General features: G+C 43.0%; 1 protein-coding gene across 1 annotated transcript; it reads left to right on the plus strand.

The window, feature by feature from the left end:
- The first annotated feature begins 3,551 nt into the window (after positions 1-3,551).
- On the plus strand, positions 3,552-15,801 carry BLOC1S1 (biogenesis of lysosomal organelles complex 1 subunit 1). Its single transcript, XM_087710304.1, has 4 exons — positions 3,552-3,624; positions 7,877-7,949; positions 14,310-14,442; positions 15,327-15,801. The coding sequence occupies exons 1-4, from the start codon at positions 3,564-3,566 to the stop codon at positions 15,435-15,437; spliced, it is 378 nt and encodes a 125-aa protein (XP_087566430.1). The 5' UTR covers positions 3,552-3,563; the 3' UTR covers positions 15,438-15,801.
- Positions 15,802-16,114: the final 313 nt, after the last annotated feature.

Below are 16,114 nucleotides of genomic sequence, written 5' to 3' on the forward strand. Positions count from 1 at the left end.
TCTGAATCTGCCCCTCACAGCACCTCCCATGAATCCATGGCATAATATCAAGGGACCATTTCAGGTGCTCAACCGACTACTACCAGTGCAGAAGTGGGCAACCCATCAACATATTGAGGAAGTGACATAGATAGCCAGCACATTTTAAAAAATGGAAAATTGAATAGGGTTGAATAATGCTGAATTTTCAGTCAAAATGTGCAATGTGCAAAGCTTGATATTTCTTAGGGAACCAAAGTCTAGGGCTGTGATGGCGAACCTATGGCACACATGCCACAGGTGGCACGCAGAGCCCTCTCTGGGGACATTCAAGCCGTTGCCCCAGCTCAGCTCTGCCATGCATACACATGCACCTCCCGCCGGCCAGCTTGTTTTGGGGTCTCTGCCACGCATGGGGTTCGGGTTGCATGTGCATGCGTGGGGTGCCGGGTGCACATGGGGGGTAGTGCACACATGTGGGGGGGGCAGAGAGCACAACGGTGGGTCAAACATGCATGCATGGCGTGCAGGGGGCCCACATGCGCATTGCATTATGGGTGTGCACATGCATGTGCTTTCAGCACTTGGTGCTGAAAAAGGTTAGCCATCACTGGTCTAGAGTCATGTTTCCAGCAAAATATCGGGGGGGGGGGGGGGAGAAAAGAGTTGCAACCCTTCAGCCCAAATGAGAAAGATAAAAATGGACAGGTCCAAGCCTGCTGAAGGGAGGGGGCAGTCTCAGAGGCGGTTACATTGGAGTGGATGACCCAGCCTCTTCTACCCCTTTACATACACCCAGTTTCCCCATGAAAAGATGCTTCTCAAAATGGAAAACACAATTTTCATTGCAATGTGATTTTAGCTATCTCAGTGGCAGGCTACCAACAAGATGAAGGCTTTGGTGTAAGGACATGGAAGTGGGTGGATCATCTCTGTCCTGATAAAAAAAAAACTATACAGATAAAAGTAAAGATATGGAAGAAGAGGGCAAGAATAACAATTGGATACAAATCAGGTGAGGAAGTATCATACGGGATGGTCATTTTCTCAAGCAACATTTTCGAAAACGTCCAGCTGAAATCTGCGAGACATTTTCCATTTATTTTAGATAGAAATGTCTGTCTCAAGGTTTTTGCATCCAACACAATGCAGATATCAATGTACCATTTCAAATTAGCAAATAAAATTTTTGAATTCATCTTCTATTTTTCTGATTCCTTTCTATACCTGGGACAACATAAGCCCACAACTTTTCACCTAAATTCAGCAGTTTTCTTGCTGATCCAGCTCTGATTACCAGCAATAATTCATCATTCTGTGATTAAGCAAAATATGATATTGCATCTGAATTCAGTGAGTTCAGATGCCGTATCATATTTTGCTTAATCATCTTCTCTCTGTTACACTGTGACAAGGTCCTACCAGTAATTCTTAATTTAATGTTCCTTTAATAAGAACAGCCAAGTTCATTCCCGCATGTTCTAATTACAGCCAGCCTCTTAAAATTATTTACTGTTAATTCATCATCTGTAGAATGACTCATGCACATGAGGTAAATTGCAAATTATCAGTAAATAACAGAAGTTGTATATTTTTATTGCAAGCTAAACTGAGGGATGAACACGAGTTGTTAGCCTTTCCTCTCTTATGATCTAATCTAAGTACAGATATAATCTACAGTATATGGGAGAGGCTCACTTTAGATATTTCCCATAATATATTTTTGACTTCTTGTCTAGATACAGCACATTCCATGGATGCATCCTATCAAGAGTGAGTTGTTTTTTTCCACTGTAAATGCAATAATAAAATATCCAAATGCTGCTTAAACATGTGAAGCCCATATTAGTTTTAGATAAATGCATACATTACAGTACAGGTAGTCCTCAACTTACAACCACAATTGACCCCAGAATTTATGATGCTAAGTGAGAAATTTGTTAAGTGAGTTTTGCCCCATTTTATAACCTTTATACACATTTGTTAAATGAATCACTGCAGTGGTTAAATTAGCAATATGGTTGTTAAGTGAATCTGGCTTCCCCATTGGCTTTGCTTATCAGGTTGCAAAAAGTGATCACACGACTCCAGGACACTGCAACCGTCATAAATATGAACCCGTTGTGATGGCCCAGTGGTTAGAATGCAGCACTGCAAGCTATTTGTGCTGCCTGCTGGCAGCCTGCAATTTGGCAATTCTTGTCCCAATAGCTTAAGGTTGACTCAGCCTTCCATCCTTCCAAGGTCGGTAAAATGAGGACCCAGGGGGAAATATGCTGACTCTATAAACTGCTTAGAGAGGGCTGGAAAGCACTGTGAAGTGGTATATAATAGCTATTGCTATCTGAAGGTAAATCACGTGACCATGGGGATGCTACAATGGTCATAAGTCTGAAACACAATCATAAGTCTCTTTTTTCAATGCCGCTGAAACTTTGAACAGTCACTAAACAAACTGTTGTTGGTCGAGGACCACCTGTAATTGTTGCGTGCAAATTCCCCCCACCCACTTAGGCACATAAAAATAAGAAATGAGTAGGAAGTTACAGAACAGGAAAATGTATAAATATGCCTCCATACAAATAAATAAATTTTTAAAAATTGGGGTGGAATGTCCTTGAGACAAAAATATCCCAGGCTAAACCCTTAAATTACTCAGTTTGGTGCTCTGATTAAGACACCAGGCTAGAAACCGGGAGACTTGGGAGTTCTAATCCTGCTTTAGGCACAAAACCAACTGGGCAGCCTTGGGCCAATCATCCTCTCTCCATTCTGTAGAGCAAGGGCAAACCACCTCTGAAAACCTTGCTGAGAAAATGACAGAGACTAGTCCAGACAATTGCCAAGTATCAATTCTAACTGAAGCTCGCTCCCAAAAAACAACACAATACATGCACACACCCTTAGATAGCCTAAGAAGATTAACAGATTAACAGAGTTGGAAGGGGCTTCGTAGGTAATTCGAGTCCAACACCACCATCCCCTCAAGCAGGAGACCCTACACCATTTCTGACAAATGGCAGCTCAATCTCTTCTTGAAGTGGGGAGGGGGTCGGGATGATGGCTATCAAAACTGAAGATCTCTTGACTTTTGCCATTACATTGGCTGAGGGAGTGAGGAAAGGAAAGAAGGAAGGAGCGAGGGAGGGAAAGGAGGGAGAGAGAGGAAGGGGGAGGGAGGGAGGAAGAAAGGAAAGAAGAGAGAGAGAAAGAGATGGGGAAGAGAGAGAGAGAAAGATGGAGAAGAGAGAGAGAGGAGTTGGCAGTGTCAAGAGTCGATGTGAATCACTTCAAAGAGGCGGGAAATTCTTCGCTGCTAACCGGCGTGCCTGGCAGACGTGCCAGCGATGCAGCACCCATTCCCCGACGAATCCCCTCCGTCTTAGCATCCAAATCATCGGACGGGGAGAAAGAGAGAAAAGAGCAAGCCTCCCGCCGACACCGCGCTTTCCCAGCACCGCCCAGCGGCTCACACGTGAGCGCCGGAGTCATCTGACAAGGAGGAAGGCCGAGGGGAAGACTGGGCGCTTCCGTGCTCTCTCTCTCTCTCTCTCTCTCTCTCCCCCCCCCCCCCCGGGACGGCCATGCTCTCCCGCTTGCTGCGGGAGCACCAGGCCAAGCAGAGCGAGCGGAAGGAGCTGCAAGGTGAGCGGCCGGGGGAGCCTCGGGAAAAAGCCTGGCTCCCTGTGCCTCCCCACCCCACCCCTCCCCGACGTCTCAACTCTTGGAAAGGTTGCGGGGAGAGGAGGAGGGCCGAGTTCGGGGGTATCGAGGCGAGGGACTCCGTGGCTTTCGTGACTCGGCGCCTAGTAATAATAATAATAAAAAAAAAAACCACCGGATTTTCGGCAGGTGTAATTTGAGTCTGACTCGCGTGTTTGTGGAGCTCAGCTTTTTCATCCTTTTCCTTCCGGTCTCTTAAATCCAAAGAATGATGAGTAGCTTCCCTTTTCTTTCCTTCGTCACTTTAAACATGTTCCTTTGGCAAGCTGCTCAAGCACCAAGCATTAGGAAAACAGTAGGGTCTCCTGCTTGAGCAGGGGGCTGGACTAGAAGACCTCCAAGGTCCCTTCCAGGTCTGTTCTGAGTGTGGCTGCAGCTGTAATTCTCACGACACAAGCCTTCAAACTACATTGGAACACTCCCCCCCCCCAAGGATGTCTAGTTTTGTGTGATCTGAACTAGCTAGCCTCATACTGCCTGGCTAGCGTCATCCTCGAGAGTGAGAAAAGCGGCATATATATTTAATAAATAAACACAGGTAGTCCTCGACTTTACAACCACAATTAAGGCCAAAATGTATATTGCTATGTAAGACATTTGTTCAGTGAATTTTGCCCCATTTTACGACTTTTCTCAGCGCGCATTTGTTCAGTGAATCCCTGCGGTTCTTCAATTAGAGTAACACGGTTGTTAAGTGAATTTGGTTTCCCCATTGACTTTGCTTGGCAGAAGGGTCGCCAAAGGAGATCACAGGATTCTGGGACACTGCGACCCATCATAAATTGGAGTCAGTTGTCAACCATCCGAATGCAAATCATGTGACCACAGGGATATCGCAGGGTCACAAGTGTGAAAAACGGTCCTAAGTCACTTTTTTCAGTTCTGTTGTAACTTTGAACGGTCACTAAGTGAACTGTTGTAAGTCGAGAACTACCTATACAGGTAGTGATCCTTGGCTTACGACCACAATTGATTCCCAAATTTTTGTTGTCGAGTGAGAATATTCATTAAGTGAGTTTTGCCCTATTTTACAACCTTCCTTGCCACAATTGGTAAGTGAATCACCACAGTTGATAACTTAGTAACCTGGTTGTTAAGTGAATCTGGCTTCTCCATTGACTTTGCTAATCAGAAGGTCACAAAAGGGGATCACATGATCCCAGGATGCTGCAATCATCATAAATCCATACCGGCTGTCAAGCATCTGAATTTTAATCTCATGACTGTGGGGGTGCTGCAGTGGCTGTGTGTGAGAAATGGTCATAAGTCACTTTTTTCAGTGCCATTTTAACTTCAAACGGTTACGTAAACAAATGTTTGTAAGTTGGGGACTATTTGTAGTGTTCTCACCAAAGATTCGGGCCGGGTGGGGGGGGGGACTGTAAAAAACGGGCTGCTTTCTTTTAAATTCATGTTTATAAGGAGCCTCTGAACAGAACAGATACTTGTAACATTCTAAAATGTTTATGTTTAAAATGGTAAACATAAGTCACTTTTTTTCATTGCTATTGTAACTTCAAATGGTCGCTAAATGAACTGTTGTAAGTCAAGGACTACCTGTACTTGAATACAACTGTAAACATTTTGAAGGCATAAAACTGCTTGAATTTCACAGTCTCTGGACCAGAGGTGGGTTCCTAACAGTTTGGCCAGGTTCCGCCGAACCGGTAGTGGTATGGCCGTCTGGGCCGTTGGAACCGGCAGCAACCCAGGCCTACCTCACCCCCCCAACCGGTTCCCCAGTCACTGTCGCCATTTTGTTTTTGAGTTGTACACATGCGCAGAACAATTTTAATTGAACTCTGCATGCGCGCACGCAGGAGCAAATTGGCAGTAAAACCAGCCAGAACCCACCCCTGCTCTGGACCTCTTCTGGTCTGAAAGGAGGCTAAACCCACGAGCAAAAATACAGCAGGCCATGGGTCTCAGGCAGAGAGGAAATGCAGGAAGGAGCTGTCGGTAGTGGGCTTCTTCTTCTATTAGTCTTGCACAGAAGGAATGGCAGTGCTGGCAGCCAATTCTGCCTTCTTGACCGTAGCAGTTCGGGACCTCCATGGAAATGGATGGGTGTATTTATTAATTAAATTTTTATGTCCCCCATCTCACTGAGATATTGACTCTGACTAGAGAATATAGACAAACTTGCACTACCGTCTTCACTAAATACAGATAGTCCTCGACTTACAACAGTTCGTTCAGAGACTGAAGTTAGAAATGGCACTGAAAAAAGTGACACAACCATTTTTCACATTTACGACCATCGAGTTATCCCCGTGATAAGTCAGTGTGGAAGCCAGATTCACTTAACAGCCATGTTCCTAACGTAACAACTGCAGTGATTCACTTAACAAATATGACAAGAAGAGTCGTAAAACGGGACAAAACTCACTTAACAAATTTCTCAGCAACATAAATGTTGGACTCAATTGTGATCGTAAGTCGAGGGCGACCTGTAAAAGCCCCTGCCCTCAAACTCCTTGTGGACAGAAGCAGAGTAATGCATCCAGTGGTGGCAGAACCATCAGTATACAGTTGGTAAAACGTTTGGTAAGATTTGGTAAGTTTGGTCTGCTGGTTTTAAGATCTCAGGCTAGAAACCAGGAGGCTGTGAGTTCTAGTTCCCACTTAGGCAGGGGAGCCGGCTAGGTGACTTTGGGCCTGTCACTCTCAGATTAACTCACCTCACACGGTAGTTGTGGAGAAAATAGAGAGAGGAAGGAATATTCTCCAAAGCACTTGAGGGTAGAACAAAAAGCAATGGGTGGAAACTAATCAAGGAGAGAACTTAGAACTGAGGAGAAATTTCCTAAGTTAGAACAATTAATCAGTGGAACAGCTTGCCTCCAGAAGTTGTGAATGCCCCAACACTTCTTAAGTCTTTAAGAAGATGTTGGATAGCCATTTGTCTGAAACGGTATAGGGTTTCCTGCCTAGGCAGGGGGTTGGACTAGAAGACCTCCAAGGTCCCTTCCAACTCTGCTATTGTGTTGTGTTGTGTTGTATTGTATTGTATTGTATTGTATATTAGGAATGTTCAACACCTTGAATTATTTGTAATAAAAATAAAGAGATAAAAATAAAAAAATCAGTTATTTCCCAGTTTAAAGCAACCTTCCACCTACAGTACTTGACGTGTGACCACAATTGAGCCCAAATTTTTTCTTGCTAAGCAAGACAATTGTTAAGTGAGTTTTGCTCCATATTACGAGCTGATAAATAAATCACTGCAGTTGTTAGTAACACAAGTTGTTAAGTGAATCTGGCTTCCTTATTGCCTTCGCTTGTCAGAAACTCACAAAGGGGGATCCCATGACCCTGGGCCCCATGGCCATCATAAATACATACCAGTTGTCAAGCATGATCACACCTGCTGTTGGGGCCTAGAGGTGGAGCTCTCATCTCACAATCAGGAGGTTGTGGGTTCTATAGCAGGTAGAGGCAGCTGTAAGGTCTCCAAGCAGGAGATGACTGCCACTAGATGACCTGCAAGGCCCATTTCAACTCTACTTATCTGTTAACGTGACTGTGGGGATTACCAACGTTGTAAGTGTGAAAAATGGTCATAATAAGTAACTTTTTACAGTGCCGTTGCAATTTCAAATGGTCACTAAATAAAGTTTGGGAATATTTATCGTCTTCTCACCAAAGACTCTGAAAAAAAAACATTAAAAAACAGGCTACTCTCTTTCAAATTCATGTTTATAAGAAGCCTATGTGATCAGAACAGATGCTTGTAGCATTTTCAAATGGTAAACAGTAGGGCCAATCCCAAACCTTGATTAAATAAGCAATAATACGGTTGATTAAATTTGCGTGAGACTCCACTAGTTTACAACTAGAATAGATCAACTAAAGTTGGCTTTGTTTGAGATGTGAGCCAAGAAAAGAAACAATATCATGGGGAGATGGCATTAAAAAAGCAATTCCTGAGGCATGTTGGTGCCATGGTCAGGGAGATAGGAGATTGAGGCCTGTCTTAAATTACTGAAGTGGATATTATATAAAATCAATGCTCTACTAAGCAAAGAACCTTAATATTCCAAACAGATAATTTAATGTACAGTGAGAGGAAGGACATAATATGAAAACAGTGCCAAGGATGTGATGCAGAGTCATTTCACAGACATGCTGACTTTAATGATATCATAGAAGAGAGATTTGTTTTTCTTTCTAGAACGGCGGAGGCGAGAAGCAATTGCTGCAGCAACTTGTTTAACAGAAGCCCTCGTTGATCATCTAAATGTGGGGTGAGTAGTATTGAGAAGTGGGGAGTGATTGAAACTATATGAAATATCCATGAAATTACATGGCATGGATATTGGTATCCAAGGCATGATTGAAGATCAAACTGATATATCCATCAGAGCTCTTGTCTCACAATCAGAAGGTTGTGAGCTTGATCCTAAGTAGAGATGTAGGATCTCCTGCTTGGGCAGGGGGTTGGACTAGATGTTCTGCAAGGTCTCATCCAACTCTGTTACTCTTGAAAATGGGAATTTGAATATTTTGCCATCTGGCTCATGCCTCCTATTTGAAATTTGTATTGGCAAAATATAAGGTTTCTACACAAACTTTCAAAAAGATGCTTTGGTTTGAGGACTTTGAGTGAATCAGCTCTTTGAAACTGCATCAGGAAGTGATAGCTTCTCACTTCAAACAGCAAATGGTTACTTCATTGAAGGCTGCTCTCTTTAGGAAGCTGCAATGAGTAGAGGCCACTTCTAGCTACTGCAAAAGTTTGTTGAGGCTGGAAAGCACTTTATGGAGGCAAATCAGTTCTTCATTTCAACAAAGAAAACTCATTTTGCATTCATGGAGCAAAGTTCTTAACCAAGGGAAATTGAATGTGCCTTGGGCAGGCTTACTGAAAAATTAATTAATAACTGACTGGTATTTCTGGGGCAGGGGGAGAATCAAATTACAGAAGATGGAGGTTGCAGAAAAGGACACCCTTGTTTTACACCTTTAGGTTCCTGAATTGTTCCCTTATAAGGGAATAGTCAAGAGCCAGTAATGTGAAGGATGTAATCTCTGGACAGAGCAGTTCAATCTCCCTGCCTTGACTATAAACATAGCATACGCATATGACAAGCCCCTCAGCTTTATCTCACCAATTCCAAGAATAATACAGAACTTTCCTGAGAATGCCTGAATAGTGTAACGAGCTTTAAACATCACAGCTCTGTAGAAATAAATACTTAATTCAATTCTCGCCATTTGTTGCATGTTAACAAAAATAGCTTTGTAGAATTCACGTGGCAATGCAGAAAAATGCAGATGGGAAACGACCTCTCTTTTATATGGATATCCTTTTCTATAACTATAATCAACTATAATCAAAGTGTCTGTTTGATAGTTGTCTCCAGGAACCTCATCACAGTTGTCTTAGCCATGTGGACTGGATTTATTGCTTTAGCTTTGGCACCTTATGTTTCATGGATAACATTTTTTCCTTGGTTTTAATACGTTGTGAGCTGCCCAGAGTTGCACATATAAATTTATTAAATAAATAAGTCACAACATTACAATTTAAAACTCTTTCTATAGTTTAAGTATTGCAAATATTGCTTTTCTTGATCTCTTCTGTGTTACCCATGATTCATTTTTTGGTTACTCTGAAGTCTCTTGTTAAAATAGAGGCCCGGGGAGGGGGGGGGATCACACCTGAATACTCCATTTCAGACATAAATTGATGCAACTTTTGACTATTAATTCTCTTCCAATAGATTTTAAATAATAGCATTATAAATAGGTTTTTAGCCTCAATATGACAGCAAAATCTTGGAAGAATAATATTCATGTGACATAAGAACATCTAAGGCTGGGTTGTCCAAGTTTAGCAACTTTTAAGACTTGTGGACTTCAACTCCCAGAATTCCCCAGCCAACCAATTCCGTCCACAAGTCTTAATGTTGCCAAGATTGGACACCCCTGATCTAAGGCAAAAGTTGTATGTTTCAGCAAGGTCTGAAATACTAATTGGAAGGATGTGATTTCCTGTTAACACTTTGTGGCCTGTATCACACTCTTCACCCTTTTACCCAACAGTTATTTTGAAATAAGATGGGACTGAAACTAGACCACCCTCTAGCCTGAAGTGTTTATTTACATTGGGAAGCAGAAGCTGCAACATTTTATAGCATGACTCCTGTCCTTGACAAGCTCCCACAGTTGCTGGCGCCATTTAGTTTTGTGGCTAATGGATGAGAGTGGGAATTACAATTTTATTCTTCAGGCTACATTTCCCTAGAGACTTTCAACAGACCACAGATCCCTAGAAATTCCTTGGGACAGTGGAGCAAATGATTAAGTAAGCCTTGTGTAGATTTCTCCCCAGAAATGCTGCATCTAACTCCTTTTGCAAAGACTATTTTTGTTGTTATAACTTTTTACCACACAAGCATATGAGATCCTGATAATGGAACATAAAAGTAGCAATAGCAGTAGACTTATATACCGCTTCATAGGCCTTTCAGGCCTCTCTAAGCGGTTTACAGAGAGTCAGCATATTGCCCCCAACAATCTGGGTCCTCATTTTACCCACCTCAGAAGGATGGAAGGCTGAGTCAACCCTGAGCCGGTGAGATTTGAACCGCTGACCTGCTGATCTAGCAGTAGCCTGCAGTGCTGCATTTAACCACTGCGCCACCTTGGCTCAGCTGTAGCTGTAGCCTCAGGGTTTTCCCATGTTTCTCTTCCTCATTAGTAAACAGGGAATATAAAGCAGGCTTCCTTTGTCTACCCTGTGATCAAGCCACACAGACTTTTCCAATGGCTTCATAAGGCTGGACCATAAGAAAGGCTGAGCACCAAAGAATTGGGGCCTTTGAACTCTGGTGCTGGAGAAGACTCCTGAGAATCCCTTTGACTGCAAGGTCAGTCCTAGAGGAGATCAACCCTGACTGCTCTTTAGGAGGCCCGATCCTGAAGATGAAACTCAAATACTTTGGCTACCTAATGAGAAAGAAGGACTCACTGGAGAAGAGCCTAATGCTGGGAATGATGGAGGGCAAAAGAAGAAGAATGAGTGGCTGGATGGAGTCACCAAAGCAGTAGGCATGAGCTTAAATGGATTCCAGAGGATGGTAGAGGACAGGAAGGCCTGGTGGAACGTCGTTCATGGGGTCTTGATGGGTCGGACACGACTTTGCAACTAACAACAAAAACAAAACAATGGCTTCATATTTTTCATTTTACTATAATACTAGCTAAAGTCAGTAGGGAAAGAGGTATCAGCCCTTCCAGACAGGCCAGGTCAAGAAACAGAAGCAGCAGGCAGGGATTCTAAGAATGTTGCTTTATTGTTGTGGGTCCCAATAACAGAATCTTGAAAGCTGGTCAGAGTTTCTCTCTATCCCATCTTATGTTGGAGAAAATCAAGGCGGGGTTATTTTGACTTTCTTTCTCACCTGTGCTTCAATTGCTGAACTGTGTATTGCATGTCCCAAGTCCCTGCATAACTGGCTCGTCATAACTTCTTCAAGATCAGCTCTGAATTCCTTTTCTTCACCTCCCCTATCAGAACGATCCTCCCCTCCCTTGTAGGAAGATGACCCAGACAGGTTGTTATGGGCGGAAATGAGAATCCCTCCTTCCCTTATCTGAAGATGGGCCTGGCATCTTACCAAGATCAGTGGACAAGTCACCGAAGAGTCAACTGTAAAATTCCCCCACTTGTCTTCCTGCAAATAATACAGGGGAGCTTATCCTGGGAATTGGCAAGGAGTCTCCTTCATCTCTGGCTCTATTCTCTATTAATAGCAACAGCAGGTCACAAGGACAGAACTTGTACAGGAATATCAGATGGAACTGTTGTGCAAAGTGTATAATGTGGTCATTTCTCTCCGTCTCCTGTGACTTCTCTGGTTTGGGATAGCTCAGAATGCATTCAGTATTCAAAAATTTCAAAATCTTGAAAGCCAGTCTAGGTTTCTTTCTATTCCATCTTAATATGAAATGAAATTAAAGCAGGGTTATTTTGAGATTCTTTCTTATGCTTGCTTCAGTGTCTGGACTGTGTAACTTCTTGTCCAAGTCCCTGTTTCACATCTCTTTCATATCTTCTCCAAGGTCCATTCTAAGAGGGGATTCACTTTGAGGTATGGTGGATGTCCTGGCAAGCCTGTGATTCCTTTTCCCACTGTATACAGTGAACTGTAATATATATTTATGAGCCATGGTGGCGCAGTGGTTAGAATGGGGTACTGCAAGCTATTTCTGCTGACTGCCTCCAATTTGGAGTTTGAATCCCACCAGGCTCAAGGTTGACTCAGCCTTCCATCCTTCTGGGATGGGTAAAATGAGGATCCAGATTGTTGAGGGCAATAGGCTGACTCTGTAAACCGCTTAGAGAGGGCTGTAAAGCACTGTGAAGCGGTATATAAGTCTAAGTGCTATTGCTATTTTTCATATAAAGGTTCAGAGTCTTCTTAACCCAATTTACTAACATTATCCAATTCCTTTCCATTCCCTTGGAATCAAGAAGAGATGGATCATCCTCTCTCACACACTACCAATAATTCTCTGCCTATTGGTCTCCACCTTTTACTCATCCTGACCACTAGTTCTGCTCACCATCCTGCTCATCAATTGTCTACAGATTTTTCATTATTACTGAGGAATAATAGACTTCTTTTCATACTGATGCCCAGAAAACTTTATGTCTACATGAAGTTACGAAGAGTTGAAGACAATGCATCAGAAGCGTTACTGTTTTGTTTTGCGTTATTTTGTGAAAGAATGCACTAAAAACTTCACCATTTCTCAGTGTTAAAATATCTGTAGTTTATCTCTCTTGTTTATTTCACAAAAATTCAGTTAGTCCAAGCCATTGTATGCTAATTGTTCCAGTATATTTAAAGAACTATTTGTCTATCTGGTACTCAGTGTTACGGTGTCATGAGAAAGTAATTTCCTCCCATTCCTAAAAAGCTCAAATGACATTATCTTAGCTTTAAAAGCATCCCCCCTAAGATTAATATTGTATTCATAATCCCTTTCCTCATGGAGGCAATTATAAGTTATTTTTTGTGTATGCTTGCATCTATAAACATCAAGATAACTTTTTAAAAAATTTCCTTTTTATGCAGGGCAACACTTTTCTTCCACTTAAACGTGTTAGAACACTATCATGTTTTAATTTCTATAGCCACAAAAAGAATTTTTAATAAATTCCAGGCGTGGCTTTTTCCAACAAATAATCCATTCTGAAATGCTTTCAGGGCCTTTAAAGAGGGTGAGATGGGGGATGGAAATGCAATAAAGCAGTTGCCTCACACATGGGAGGGGGAGCACATATACAAAACATGGATTAGTGTTGTGGCCCAGCAGGTGCCGTTGGAGCTGCCACCAGACTCCGACAGTGAGGGGCCTTCTGAGTCAGCTCTGGAAGATGTGGAGGACCCTGGACAGGGTTCCAACTCCGAGCAGGGTGCAGAGAGACTGGTTGGCCACCAGGAGGCACCTGAGCCTTGGACCAGTGGGGAGGAGACAAGGGAGAGTGAGCCGGAGGCCAGCAGTGAGTTGTTCCTGGATGCACGCCATCAAAGAGCTAATAGGCGTCAGGAACAATTACGCAATTACAGGAGGTGATTGTACTCAGCTGGTGGTCATTATGTTCCTCTCCAGACTATAAAAGCTACTTGTTCACACGGCCCTCTTTGTAGAAGTCAACGCAGGATTGAATGTCGGAGGACAGTACTGAGAGTTTGGCAGGCTGGATTGCTGCCAAGCCTTATCTCTGTTTATTGCTACCTGAGTTTGTCTTGAGTTCTGTTCATTTATTGAGACATTACAGAACAAGTCACTTACCACATGCTGGGTAAGGTCTGAGACTATGCGTTATCAGAAGCTATAATTTATACAGGAAGGATATCATAGTTTCTTGGAACAGAGGTTTTTTTAACTCAATCTGGAAAATTTGCTTCCTAAAAATACACAATGAAAGGAATTCTCAGAATGAGTTTATTTCTATACGTTGCTAATGCAGCAGCTAGTTTTAGAAACACCCTGGCTTTTTGCAGGTTGGTTGATTTTTCCTCTTCATCACAACCTCTTATTGTTTTGCTCTTCCCTTATATCCCTTTTTCCCAATTTGGCGGTTCGAATCCCACCAGGTTCAAGGTTGACTCAGCCTTCCATCCTTCCGAGATGGGCAAAACGAGAATTCAGATTGTTGGGGTCAATAGGCTGACTCTGTAAACCACATAGAGAGGGCTGGAAAGCACTGTGAAGCAGTATATAAATCTAAGTGCTATTGCTATATGCCCTTCTTTGGACAATTTCTTCAGTGGCTCAGCCTCCTCACCATGCTGAATCTTTTACCTGACTTTGCCTTATTCACAAATGGATCCAGATGCTCCTCATATTTATAATGATTGCCAGATGTTGCTTAGATACTTAATCTACTATATCCTTGGGAATTTATCCAGCTACAAGCTCCCAGCGCCTGCCTCTGCCCCTGGGATTAGCTTGCTCTTAGCTGGGAAGCTACTTAGTACGGGGAAAAGTTTGAACAGAAAATTGAGTGACGGAGAGCTTAGAGAAAGGAAGCCTGTTCTGTTCCTCCCTTGTTGTCTTAAAAGAATGACTGAGCCTCTCATTCCCAGGGTGGCCCAGGCTTATGTGAACCAAAGGAAGCTGGACCACGAGGTGAAGACACTGCAGATCCAAGCTGCTCAGTTTGCCAAGCAAACAGGCCAGTGGATCAGCATGGTAGAAAACTTCAATCAAGCTCTGAAGGTGAGCACAGTTGTCTGTATGAATGGCAGTGGTTCATATATTGTGCATATATTGTATTAAGATCAGCCTTAAAGGGCTGGGCTGGGCAAGTGGGAATAGGGTGCATCACAGGTCGGTTCAGCATATACAGAGCCATCAGTTCCCAGATACAAAAAAAGAGGCAATTCCAGAAGGGGAAAGAAATAACAAACATCTCAGGTCTCCCCTCTGGCCCATCATTTATAACTTTTTAAATATCAATTATATGCTATGATTTCTATTTCAAAAATTCTAATGCAAGCATGCCCATTTGAAAAATGCACCTTTGACCCTTGTGTGCTCTCTGGTTCTACTATGGCACACTGGGCAGGGATCAGCAACCTGAGACATCGGAGAAGAGTGAGTGTAGTTACACTTTTATTTAAAGCTTATTGTCAGCAACTCACTACACCAAAAGAATGTTCACTTGATCTCAAATATTTTTTGTTGTTTTGTCACTGTGATTAATCCTGAGTGTAATGGGAGAGCGCCATCTACTGGTCATAGACAGATGGATGGTATAGATGGATGGATGGGTGGGTGGGTGGATGGAGGATGGATGGATGGATGGATGGACGGACGGACGGACGGACAGACAGACAGACAGACAGACAGATAGATAGATAGAGACCAGTAGACAAAGAAATGAAAGACTTTGAACCTTGTATGTGTATTTAGCGAAAGAGATGAGGGCTAACAAAGGTCTTCTGTTAAAATGGTAAATTGTTTTCTGTACATTATCCTCAAATTCATCTAAAATTATTTCAGTGTCAGAGCAGAAGGATGCTCTAGAAAATTAGGTCCAGGCATGTATGGATTTGAGAAGCCAAAGAACGGATTTAATCTTGACTTATCTCTCTGGCCAGGAAATTGGTGATGTGGAGAACTGGGCACGGAGTATCGAGATGGACATGCGGACCATTGCCACCGCTCTGGAATACGTTTACAAAGGGCAGCTGCAGCCTTCCACTTCCTGATCCAGATGCCAGATTCTATTGGTCACCAGAATTGCATCTCTCATGCTATGTTGCCAACTGAAGGCATGTCATGGCAGAGTCCTTGCCTGCAACCTCTTCCTCTAGTTCAGTGACTATTCTTCTGCAGCGCTGAATAAGCTTTCCCCCTCCTTCCCCGGCCCATTTAGATGGCATAAGAGGCGCCATTGGGTCTTTTGCTTTGGCTGAGTATCCATGGGCAGCTGGGAGGAACCATGAAACACTGGCATGGAAGTGCCCATACCTACACGGACAGGAAAAGAAGCCATGCTTTTTCCATGCAAGCTGGATCAGTCTGTGCTATGAAGTTAGAAAGAATGAAATAAAAGCAGGTGGCTTAATTACATTACAAGTGTCGGTGTGAGTCATTGTAGGGGGGCGGATGTTGGTTCTATCAGCTGTGTAACCCCATCTTGGCAAATGGCGAAGGAGGACAGAAAGCTGCCTTCTCTTCCTCAGACAGAGGGATGGGTTGGAGATGGGGAACTTCTGTGTGGCTGGAGCTTTTTCTCATAAGGTCACCCAGCCTGGCCTCTTCATCCTCTTTTAGTTTTCAAATCCTTCCCCCATGTTTTTCAAGCCTTTATACAAAGGAACCTTTCTCAGATTTAATTTGTCCTAATCTCTCCTTAATTCGGCATGTGCTACATGCTTGGGTA

Source organism: Thamnophis sirtalis, unplaced genomic scaffold (genome assembly GCF_051295495.1).
Source record: "Thamnophis sirtalis isolate CommonGarterSnake01/CBP01778 unplaced genomic scaffold, rThaSir2_p1.2 scaffold_3, whole genome shotgun sequence".
Lineage (NCBI taxonomy): Eukaryota > Metazoa > Chordata > Lepidosauria > Squamata > Natricidae > Thamnophis > Thamnophis sirtalis.

Excerpts from the sequence above, each read along its gene's own strand:
- BLOC1S1 (XM_087710304.1), top strand. The coding sequence starts at position 3,564 with ATGCTCTCCCGCTTGCTGCGGGAGCACCAGGCCAAGCAGAGCGAGCGG. Across the intron at positions 3,625-7,876 it reads CGAGCGGAAGGAGCTGCAAG|AACGGCGGAGGCGAGAAGCA; the intron begins GTGAGCGGCCGG and ends TTTTCTTTCTAG. Across the intron at positions 7,950-14,309 it reads GTTGATCATCTAAATGTGGG|GGTGGCCCAGGCTTATGTGA; the intron begins GTGAGTAGTATT and ends TCTCATTCCCAG.